Genomic DNA, 11,836 nt, shown 5'->3' with positions numbered 1-11,836 from the left:
AGGCCACCGCTGCCGCGGGCACTGCGCCTCTACAGCGCCAGGGTGGCCGCGCCCGGCGCACGGGAGGAGAGCGCTACCTCCGCGCGCTCAGCGCTGCCCGCCGCCCCTACAGACTCCGCCCCGGCCCTGGCACAGCTTGCTTTATGGGCTTTTCTCACACTCTCAGGGGCTGGTAAGCAGACGAGCAACCTCAGAGATGGGCCCAGGTCCAGGCCTTTGATCGGGCCACCTGTCACAGTGGCACCTGACTTCTCTATTAACAGCATCTGGCTGGCTGGAGTAACCATGGAAACCAGGGCCTAAGCGGGGAGGCCAGAAGAGGCTATGCCATACCTCCAGCCAGAGGGCAGGGCTGAGACCAAAAAGGTGACTTTGGAGATGAAAAGGTGATCAGGTCACTGGGTGGAGTCTGAAGAGGTTTTCCAAAGAACAGATGAGGTGCCCAACCTGGCCCATCTATTAGGAACTCGAGGGCCGGGCATGGTGGCACATGCCTGTAATCCCAGCACTCGGGAGGCTGAAGCAGGAACATTGTTGCAAGTTCGAGACCAGCCTGGGCTACAAAGTGAGCTCAAGGCCAGCCTGAACTGCATAGAGAGACCCTGCCTCAAAAAAAAAGATAAAAAGTATTAGGTTCTTGACTCTTGTCACAAGAAAAAAATTTCAGGACACATGAGTAAGAGGCATAGACAGATTTTATTAGGCAGAGATAGACACTTGCTGGCCGTGGTGGCATATGCCTTTAATCCCCGCACTCAGGAGGCTGATGCAGGAGGATCCATCAGCACAAGTTCGAGGCTAGCTTGAGTTACATAGTGAGTTCAAGGACAGTCTCAACTACATAGGGAGGCACTGTCTCAAAAAAAAAAAAATAGTAAAAGATGTGGAGTTCATACTGTGTATGATTGCCTAAGCCTATGATCCCAGTATTCTGGGAGGCTGAGACAGGAAGTTCACACGTTCGAGAATCACTATATGAACACTATATAGGTTGGACCTGAAAAATATGTAGTCTCCTATAGGGTGGAGATTGAGACCCTGTCTCAAAAAACAAAAAAAAATTAAAATAAGCAAAGGTCGGGTATGGTGTCGCACGCCTGTAATCCCAGCACTTGGGAAGCTGAGGCAGGAGGCTCATTGTGAGTTCGAGACCAACCTGGGCTACAAAGTGAGCTCAAGGCCAGCCTGAACTGCATAGCAAGACCCTGTCTCAAAAAACAAACAAACAAACAAAAATATATAGGGTGGAGATTACATTGCTTACACAACAAGCCTGAGCTCCCTGCCAGACCCCTTAAAATCCTCTAGACAAAGAGCCCTACTCAGTTTTTTGGAGTTTTTTTTGTCCTTTTTTTGAGACGGGGTCTCCCTATGCAGTTCAGGCTGGCCTTGAGTTCACTTCGTAGCCCAGGCTGGTCTCGAACTCACAATGATCCTCCTGCCTCAGCCTCCCAAGTGCTGGGATTACAGGTGTGCACCACCACGCCCGGCAAGAGCCCTACTCAGAATCCCCTCCCGGACAGCTCAAGCTGTCTTTATATCTTTTAAATAAATTTGCTGGCACGGACCTCCTCCATCCGCAGTTTCATTCTTCCTGACCATGTAACTCAACCCCTGCATTTCGGTGTCTGCTGTGTACCAGACAGCAGTCAGTGCTTTACAAACGTAGTGCAACAGTTAAATCCACACAAATCTCAAAAACCTGAGCTGATTTCCTCATGAAGTTGGAGAATGAGATTGTGGCTGAAGAGCAGGAAGCTGGAGGAGTATTTATTAGAAATAGTGCAAGAGCAATAGCTCCCAGGTGAGAGGGGTCCCAAATGGGTCACCAGGTGCCCCCTCAATTCAGAGCTTCTTTTGGCTAAGGGAGACACAGGAGTTGCTCAGTTTTTCACTGTCCACCTATCACAGGTGGCTCTGTGGATTTAAAGTGACCTATTGGAGCTCAGACTCTCTAACCCAGTTACTGAGCACATATGGGTGTTTTTGTGTTTGTTTGTTTTTTTTTTTTTTTTTTTTTTTGGTCTTTTTGTAACAGGGTCTAGCTATGCAGTTCAGGCTGGCCTTGAACTCACTTTGTAGCCCAGATTGGTCTCAAAATTGCAACATTGTCCTACCTTAGCCTCCTGAGTGCTGAGATTATAGGCAGGTGCCGCCACTCCTGCCCTAGCAGGTAGGGTTTAAACCCAACTCTCTTCTATTCCCTCTACCAAAAAAAAAAAAAAAAAACAAAACCCAACTCTCTCAGGCCCTTTCCCTAGATAGCTGCATATTCAAAAGCTAACTAAGGCTGGGCGTGGTGCACGCCTGTAATCCCAGCACTCAGGAGGCTGAGGCAGGAGGATCATCGTTTCGAGTTCGAGACCAGCCTCAGCTACAAAGTGAGCTCAAGGCCAGCCTAAACTGCACTGTGAGACCCTGTCTCAAAAAGACCAAAAAAAAAAAAAAAAAAAAAGCTGCCGGTGTGGTGGCGCACGCCAGTAATCCCAGCACTTGGGAAGCTGAGGCAGGAGGATCATCGTGAGTTCGAGACCAGCCTGAGCTATAAAGTGAGCTCAAGGGCAGCCTGAACTGCATAGCAAGACCCTGCCTCAAAAAGGCCCCCCCCCCCAAAAAAAGCTAACTAAACTTGTTTAGAGCAGTATCTCTTAATCCAGCATCCCTGTGTGGTAGGTGTCGTTAGTCCATTGGACAGATGAAAAAGCCAAGATCTGGACAGATTCAGTCGTTTTTCTGAGACACTGAGTGAAGCAGCAGAGAGCCTTCCAGTAGAACCCGAATCTGTCTTCCTCCAAACTGTTCTTTCCATTCTTCCCAGCTGCCCTCATTTGCTCTTTAAAGAGATAATTTTGTGACCCAGATACATCTAATTGGTGACATTTCCAGCTGAAAGACCAGGTGACCATTCTTGTCCTTTCTGCCCTTCCTGATCCATAAAACGTTATTTTTAGGAAGGTGAGATGGAGGACGATTGTTTGGGGGTGGCTCTGCCCTCAAGATCAGCCCCCCTCAGGTCATCTTCACCTCCACACCCCTCTTCTAGTCTCCCTGCCCTCAACACTCCTGTGGCCATGCAGACTGGGCAGTACAGTGGCGTGTGGTGCCCAGCTGTGTCCATGGTGTAGACCAGAGACCCTCTGCCCTGTCTCAGGATTCTGCTGGCTTTCATGGGGCAGGGGGCATTCTGGGGTCTCTTGGACTCATACTGCAGCCAGGGACTAGACCGGCAGGCTGAGCCCCAGTCTGTCCCTTGGTCACTGCAGCATCCACTTGCAGGACTCAGCAGCTGACAGCAAGAGTTGGCCCTTATTAATATCTTCCTGGGCCGGGGATAGAGCTCAATGGCACAGCGCCTGCCCAGCAAGCACGAGGTCATGAGTTTGATTCCTGGTACCAAAAAAAGAGAAAGATCTTCCTGTGTCCCAGTGCTGACATGCACCAGTCCCGTGACATCCCCTGCCATCCCCTAATCTCGCCACACATCTTTAGGGCTAAAAACTGCCACAGTCCCTTTACTTCCAGGGGGTGGAAGCCCTTCTGCCTTTCTTTCTTTCTTTTCTTTCTTTCTTTCTTTCTTTCTTTCTTTCTTTCTTTCTTTCTTTCTTTCTTTCTTTCTCTCTCTCTCTCTCTCTCTCTCTCTCTCTCTTTCTTTCTTTCTTTCTTTCTTTCTTTCTTTCTTTTTTTCTTCCTTCCTTCCTTCCTTCCTTCCTTCCTTCCTTCCTTCCTTTCTTCCTTTCTTCCTTTCTTCCTTTCTTTCTTTCTCTTTTCAAGACAGGGTCTCGCTATGCAGTTCAGGCTGGCCTTGAGCTCACTTTGTAGCCCAGGCAGGTCTCGAACTCTCAACAGTCCTCCTGCCTCAGCCTCTCCCAAGTGGTGGGATTACAGGTGTGTGCCACCATGCCCAGCACTTTTTGAATATTTGTTTATTTTGCTATTAGTTCACCTGGCCTTGAACTCACTAGGTGGCTTAGGCTGACTTCAAACTCATGGCGGTTTTCCTTTTTATGCCTTCTGAGTGCTGGGATTATAGCCATGTGGCACCACGCCTGGTTTATAATGTCCTTCCTTTTTTTTTGGTAGGAGTACTGGGGATTAAACCCAGGGACTCAAGGATGCTAGGCAAGCACTCTACCACTGATCTGGAGCCCCAAGAAATGGAATCTTAAAAAGCTATAGGTCAGGCGTGGTGGCACATGCCTGTAAGTCCAGCACTCAGGAGGCTGAGGCAGGAGGATTGTTGTGAGTTTGAGGCCAGCCTAGGCTACAAAGTGAGCTCAAGGCCAGCCTGAACTGCATAGCGAGACCTTGTCTCAAAAAGACCAAAAAAAAAAAAGTAGTAGTATACATCTATAATCCCAGCCTCCAGGAGGCTGAGGCAGGAGGATTGTTGTGAGTTTGAGGCCAGCCTAGGCTACAAAGTGAGCTCAAGGCCAGCCTGAACTGCATAGCGAGACCTTGTCTCAAAAAGACCAAAAAAAAAAAAGTAGTAGTATACATCTATAATCCCAGCCTCCAGGAGGCTGAGGCAGGAGGATTGCTGGGAATTTGAGGCCAGCCTTGGCTGCATAATGAGACTGTGTCTCAAAAAAACATCAAAACAAAATAAAACAAAGAAACAAAAAGAAGCTTATGTGGCAAGACTAGGAGCTGAGCTTGGGTCTAGAGCTCTGAACCATCGCTAGGGCAAATGAAGTCAGAACCAGGGCACATGAAGTGGATAAGGAGTCGTTGTACTGGGGACGCTGAAACCTAAGGCCAAAGAAGCAAAGCACACTGGGGAGGAACGGTCCGAAGCGGGGGAGGGGAAGGACATCGTCCTTAAGAGGAGGGCAAGGTCACAGGGCCAGTTGGGCACTGTCCTTCCCATGTAGCAGCTGGTCAGTGGCTGGCTGCTTCGGGGGGCGGTGGGGGCAGAGGCCGGGGCTGGAAAATGCGTGGGAAGTCAAAGGGGGGACACTGAGTCTGCCGGGGAGTGACAGAACAAGATGCAAGGACAGTCGGGGGGACGAGCCCCACTGCGTGTGCTGCCTCTGCCTGGTTTGCTTTGGGCTCAAGGGGACTTGTTCTGTCCCGCGGGGGCGGGAAGCAGCACCAGGAGGGAAGCTGAGAAAGCCAGAGGCGGGAGCCTCAGAGGAGCGATGTCACAGAGACAGGAGAGGGCAGCCCGGGCCTCATGGGACAGACCTGCGTCCCCCAGGCCCCTTCCTCTCCTTGGACCAGCTGGACCCCTAAAGACTGGAGGCCCTTGGTGGATGCGTCACCCCGAAGTGGAGGGATGTTGCTGGTGGAGGACAGGGCAGAGCTCAGCCCAGCCCAGCGCCGCTGCAGTCACGCAGGACTCTGCTGCTCCCAGAGCAGGGAGGCGCCGGGAGGAGAGCCAGCCGGGAAGCTGGAGATCGCTGCCCGAGAGCTGCCTTTCTCTTAATGGGGTTTGCTATCATTAAATGTCATCAATCCTGCATTCTCCAGGCTAAAACCTGATATCATGGGCGGGAGAGAGCGGCCCCCATCCGCCCGTGAGATCTCTGCTGCCCACGCTGTGCCAGGTGGTATGAAAAGGGCAAACAGGATGTGAGCCTGTTCTGCGACCGCCATCCTTGGCCAGGCAGCCAGGGTTGGACACAGACTGCAGGAGGCCCCAACTCTGAGCCCAGATCATGCCTGGGTGAATTGCACCTCAAAAATTTCTATCTTCGGTGCAGTTGCCTGGAATTCAGTCTGGTGTAAGAAGTGAGGGAGGGATTAGAAACGGTCTGGTTTTTTACAGAGCTGTCAGATATTCAGGCAACAGTCACTCCCCCAGTGCCATGAAGTCCTGCCTTTATCATATGCTACCTTCCTGCGTTTCCAGGATGTGCTGACTATTTCTCCATTACTGATTCCTGGATCAGAGTGGCCTCTCCCACATCACAGCTCTGCTGAGGCACTTCCCCACAGTCTGCTCAGGTCAGGTTGTCCTAGGGCTGAGGTCTCTCGTAGCGGCTTCTCTTTGCACCTCCTCCTCTCACTGCTGTCACTGCTGCCCAACCTGCGGGCAGGTGGGCTGCCATTAAGTCGGCTGCCTACTTCTGTCCAAGGGAATGGGAGGAGCAGCACGACAGGGTAGGCGGAACTCCCTGCAGCCGTACCAGGCCTCCCTTGGCGCTATGGTGTTGGGGAGCATAGACTGAAGTTGAGCGTGTATATGATAGGGTCAGGTGGAAAATGTAGAAGCCGGACAACCTTGTGGAGTTGTATGACTCTAACACAAATCAGGACCTCATGGCAACTTTCCGATAGATGGAAGTAAAATGGTTTGAGGAAAGGAACTCTTGCCCAATTTACACAAAGTCCCACATGGGCTGGTGGCTGCACTGCAGGGAGAATATACTGGCCAGGGCTGGAAGGAAGCAGAAGGAGAGCGGGGGATGGTTCCTGCATGTGTGGGTCAGGATCTGAGCAGTTACAACACCAGGGAGCAAGAGAGAGACATTCCAGGGGGCCTGTGATTCAGCCGTGATGAATTGTGATACTGTCATGCACTCTGGGCCCTTTCCTGAGTCTTTCAGTCTTAGAACTTGACCCACAGATGCCCTCATGCTTAGATGCTGGCAGAATGGCCTTTCCTGCCTGGGGTGTCCCACAGGCCTGGCGAAGGCTAGAAAACAGGAGGAACTTTTTCCAACACACTGAGATGGCTCTGATGGGAAACCACTCCTAGCCTCTCTGTCAGGCGCAGGAGGGAAACCTCCCTTCAGAAAGCCAGCCAACCGGAAGCTGCCCCAGGCCCTTCTTATGGCATGAGTGAGGCCAGACCCAGAACCCTCCCCAAGGGTGTTGAGACATCACCCTGCCAAGTCTCCCACTGTCACAAGGGGCTGGGCCTCCTTTCTCAGTGGGGCGGAGGGCACAGGAGAACCCCAACTAAGGAAGTGGCTGCCCTGGGCTCCTTAGGACCTGACTGTTTAAGGTCAAGCTCGGGGAACAGATATCAGCATGTGCTATACCATGAATGTGGGTTCGAGGCCCGGGACATGGGCATCTGAGGGGCACAGCCCGTGAGCACAAGTCAGAGTGGACTTAGCCCTGGCGGAGTGCAGGGGACACCATGGAGAGGAAGGCACAGGCCTCCAGGTATGCTCTCCTTTAGTGCTCGTGCTCCAAGTGTGGCCAACTCCGGAGCAAGTTCTAGAAGCTTCTTTTTTGCAGCTATAAACGGGGAGAAGAGGGCGGGTGCCTTCCCTTCTTCATTCTGCATTATTTCTTAGGCTTGACTTTTATAGAGTCCTGTGATTGTGATGTTTCTATATTTGCATTTCCGCTTTGCTGTGTATTTGTATAAACTGCTTCAGACCCTAAATTGCATCAGATGAAAAGCAGAGGACCCCAGTGGCATGGAACTGTCACCTGAGGGCCAGCTCACCGCCAGGAGGCAGCACAGCACCATGAGAGTGGCTAGACCAGGAAGGAGGCAGAGCCTTTGAAAAAAGGTCTGCCCTTCATTTCCTTAAATCCAGGGTTCCCATTGCCTTCGTCACAGGCTAGAAAATGGAAGCGACCCCTCTAAATGCCACTCAGCTCAGAGAGAGAAGAAAGGGGACACTTCGATAACCACTCCTAGCAACCTCATAAATGAAGTAATCTATGCAATGTGTGATATTTATTTTTTTATTTTACAATGTGTGATAAAAAATACAGTGAATTCTTTCTTTTTTTTATTTTTATTTTTTTGTCTTTTTGAGACAGGGTCTCACTATGCAGTTCAGGCTGGCTTGAGCTCACTTTGTAGCCCAGGCTGGTCTCAAACTCTTTTTTTTTTTTTTTCCCCCCCAATACCGGGAATCGAACTCACGACCTTGCGCTTGTTGGGCAGGCACTGTGCCACTGAGCTAAATCCCCAGCCCCTTGAACTGTCAACAATCCTCCTGCCTCAGCCTCCTGAGTGCTGGGATTACAGGCATGCACTACCACGCCTGGCCAAAATACAGTGAATTTAATAATACTTTATTACAGTAAAAAATACCCTGTCATTAATCCCTCAGAATGTCATCCCATACTTCTAACGCACTTATCCCATTGTTCTTGCCACTTCTAAAGTGGTTCTGGAAGTCCTCTTCTGTGAGTGTCTTTAGTTGTGCTGTTGTGGCTGCCTTAATGTCCCAAATCTGTTGAAAGTGTACCTTCCATGGTCATTTTGACTTTGGGGAGGAGGCAGAAGTTGCAGGATGCCAGATCTAGTGAATAAGGACACACCATCTTTTTAGGAGCCTGTGTTTCCATTACATAAAGTTCAGCAGCAGCGTTCACCATATTTTTGATCACACCTCATAAAGATACTCTGGAATGAGGACTTCCAGCACTGTTTCAGAAAATGGCGAAAACAATGGAGTAAGTGCATTGAAAGTAAGGCGGAGTATTTTGAGGGGGATTAGAGGCGTGTCGTGTCTTTTTTTTTTTTTCCATGTCATGTCTTTTATTGTGATTTTTTTGCGGGGGAAGGACACAGGGTCTCACTATGTAGTCCAGGCTTGAACTAGTGGCAGTCCTCCTGCCTCAGCCTCCCTAGTTCTGGGATTACAGACATGGATCTCCGTGCCTTTATTATGCGTGTTTGTTTGTTTTTGAGATAGGCTTTCCCTGTGTAATCCAGACTGGCCTTGGACTCACTGTGCAGCCCTGGCTGGCCTTGAACTCACAGCGATCCTCCTGCCTCAGCCTCTTAGATGCTGGGATTACAGGCGTGGATGATCACATCCAGCTTGACATGCATCCTTTCACACCCACAGCAGCCAACACTTAGAGGCAGGAGTCATTCACATTTATACAATGCTAAGTCGCAGGAGCCCATCCGGGTCACGTGATCAGCAACTAGTGCTCAGGAGCTCCAGCTCTGGACTGTTCATCATAATCGTCCCTGGCACACAGTAGGCATCAAACAGTGGTGGCTGCCATTAGCCTGCAAGGGTCCCTCCGGATTTCCAGCCGGCTGATAGGGTAATGAGGTACGGCGATGGGGTGGAGAATGCGGGAATGGGAGGAGAGACTTAAAGGGGACGTTGAGTTCTATTTTGGCTCCATGGTGTTTGAGGTGACACTGGTATCAGGGGACCAGTCCACAAGACTGCTGGGTGCTCAGGAGAGAGGACTCCTTGGTGAGATGAAGGCAGCCCCACGTGGGTGAGCACTAAGTGCGGGGCGAGCAGTGGCCCAAGACCACGCCCTGGGGAGCCGCCTTATTGATGGGGTGCAGGAGAGAAACGAGCCCAGGGAGGCAACCAGGAAGGAATGCCAGGGAGCGAAGAGGAAGACGAGCGCCATGGGACAGGTGAGTCACAGAGGCCAAAGGAAGGAGACTGGAGAAGGGCGCGTGACGCCAAATTGAGACAGAACGAGGTGACACTGGGCTCGACCAAGCCCACAGCAGCCTCACGAGCACCTCTGAGGGTCTGTGCCGTGAAGTCCTCCGTCCTACAGGTAAGGACCCAGCAGATGAAGCAGGCTGTGGGCCAGGGCCTGGTGAAAGGCTGGGTGGGAGCAGCTGAGGTGCCAAGGTCACATGTGTGCCCTCCATTTCTTTTGAGGAGTCAGATTCTACCCCAACCTGCCTCTAGTTTAACAGATCTCTTCAGGGATGTTTATATGACTTAATTAAAGTTAATGAGATCCAGGCCCAGCACTTTTAGAAAGAAGAGATCTAATTCTTCTGTGCTGAGTATGAAGCTAAGATGATGTGCAGCCTGGAGTTGCTGCAACCATCTTGCAGGCATGAGGGGTTCTGTTGTTTGGATAAGTGTTCCAAAGGCCCATGTGTGGAAGGTTTGTGACTCTAATGGGAGGTGGTAGAACTTTTTGGAGGTGGGGCCTAATGGAAGGAAGTTCAGTCAGTGAGGATGGGCACTGGAAAGGGCTATGAGGACCTCAGCCCATCCTTTTTCTCTCTCTGCTTCCTGGGCACCATCTCACTGCAGGCCCAAAAGCAATGGGACCAAGCAATCATGGACTGAAACCTCTGAGACCCTGAACCAAAATAAACTTTTCCTCCCTAATAGTTGACTATCTCAGGTGTTTTGTTGCAGTGATGGAAAGCTGCCTAATGCAAAGGGTAAACCTTTGTGACAATGGGGATACACAAATTGGGAAGCAGTGCTGACCTGAGCCAGAGAGAGGTGGATGACACTGTGACAATGAGCTCAGCCTCAAGTGGCACCAGAAACCACCATTAGCCCTGAACTTCACTGACAGCAAGCCAGAAATTCCCTCTCCGCCTCACTAGTTTGGGTTGGCTCTTCTGTCACTTACTAATCAGTTATCTCTGGCCACAGTTCAGCTGTGTAATAAACAACCTCCTAGCTCAGGGGCTTACGCTCACCGAGTTCTTGAGCCTAGATCAATGTGCAGGCCAGACTTGACCTGGCGGTTCTGGTCTCAGGTGGGCTACCACACACATTGGTCAGCTGGATGGGGCAAGTTGGCCACACTTTACAGCCGTGAAGATTTGTGTCATTGTTGGCATTTTGCCTGTAGAAGCTCTTTGCAGTTTAGGTGCTTGAAAAGTATCTTATGATATTGCTGCAGGGTTAGGCTGCCAATGCAGGAAGGACAGGGTCGCAAGGAATTAGGGGTGCAGGAGAGAAGCCAGTTTTGTGTAAGTTGTTGCTTGGATTGGTTTGTGTAAGTTTGCCTTGGGACTAGATCCAGGCAATGCATTTTGGCAGCTGGTCCAAATGGCCGGGGGATGGGGGGATTCTCGAACCTTATCTCAGTGGGTAGGTGAGGTTGGAGTTCGTGTCTGTAGTGGTGTCTCTTCATGTTCTGGTGTGGATATGAAATGTCCCTAAGAGCTCATGTGTTGAGGGTCTGGTTCCCATGGCAACAGGATTCAGAGTTAGGACCTTTGGAAGGTGATTGGATTTTGAGGGCTCTGGCCTCATCAACGGACTAATCGACTGATAATTCAGTGGGTTTTTGGGAGGTGGTGGAAGCCTAACTGGAGGAAGCAGGTCCTTGAAGGCTCTGTTGACACAAAATAAGCACTTACTATAAATACTGTAAGGTGATTACACCCTCTGTAAATATTGAGGGTGATTATGATGATTTGCCATAGCACATGATTTAAAAGTTGTAAACTCAGAAAGATAGAGCCTTTCATGAGAAAATGGCTGCACCTCGAGACCATACTATTAAGTGACATAAATCAGATGTGCAAGCTTGACTCACCGCCTGGTTCCTCTTACATGAGGAACCCAAAGTATAAAGTGCAAAACAAAAGGTAGGTGATAGGAAGCAGGGCGACAGATCCTTCTGCAGTGGGAAGAGAAGCAAGAGAGGGAGGGAGCGGGAAGGGACAGAAAGTAAATAAGTTAGATCCCCACAAGGAATGTAAACACGTACTGCAAACATGTACTACAAAAAAAAAAAAAAAAAAAAAAAAGATAAAAAGAACCCGTGGGAAGAAGACTAAGGAATGGAGGGAGAACCAAGATTAAAAAGAATTAAGATGTATTATGTACATGTACCAACTCCTCACGATGAATGTCAGTGCTGCAAACGTGCTAATAGAAACAAATTTTAGAGAATTGTAAACTTGACTCAGCTTAAGTGGGTCACCATCGCCCTCTTCTGGCTAGGTAGGGGTGTCTAATCGCCAGTGTCTCCATCCTGTGGAATCCAACCCTGTTCCCGGCCCACCCCTGGCACCTGCAGCAGCTCCTTCCTGGGCGCTGGGAGCATGGCCAGCAGCCCACGGTCCCTCCCAACCCTCAGGTGATACACGGAAGGTGCCTGGCAGTTGGCAACTGCTCAGGAGACATTAATCCCTGCTCGGGCCGACAAGGCTGACACTCCAGAGGGGACCCAG

The 11,836-nt window shown here is 50.4% G+C and overlaps 1 protein-coding gene across 1 annotated transcript in view; it reads left to right on the top strand.

Moving 5' to 3' along the window:
- Positions 1-542, top strand: part of LOC106147908 (translation initiation factor IF-2-like) — a gene marked incomplete in the record, with an annotated part of 4,539 nt that extends 3,997 nt beyond the window's left edge. Inside the window, 1 exon segment of the mRNA XM_013511306.1 lies at positions 1-542. Coding sequence (XP_013366760.1) covers positions 1-303 — 303 coding nt within the window.
- Positions 543-11,836: the final 11,294 nt, after the last annotated feature.

Source organism: Chinchilla lanigera, unplaced genomic scaffold (genome assembly GCF_000276665.1).
Source record: "Chinchilla lanigera isolate Chin_1 unplaced genomic scaffold, ChiLan1.0 scaffold00012, whole genome shotgun sequence".
NCBI lineage: Eukaryota > Metazoa > Chordata > Mammalia > Rodentia > Chinchillidae > Chinchilla > Chinchilla lanigera.
Note: the sequence above shows the minus strand (reverse complement) of the source record. Positions and strands in the feature narration are given on the sequence as shown.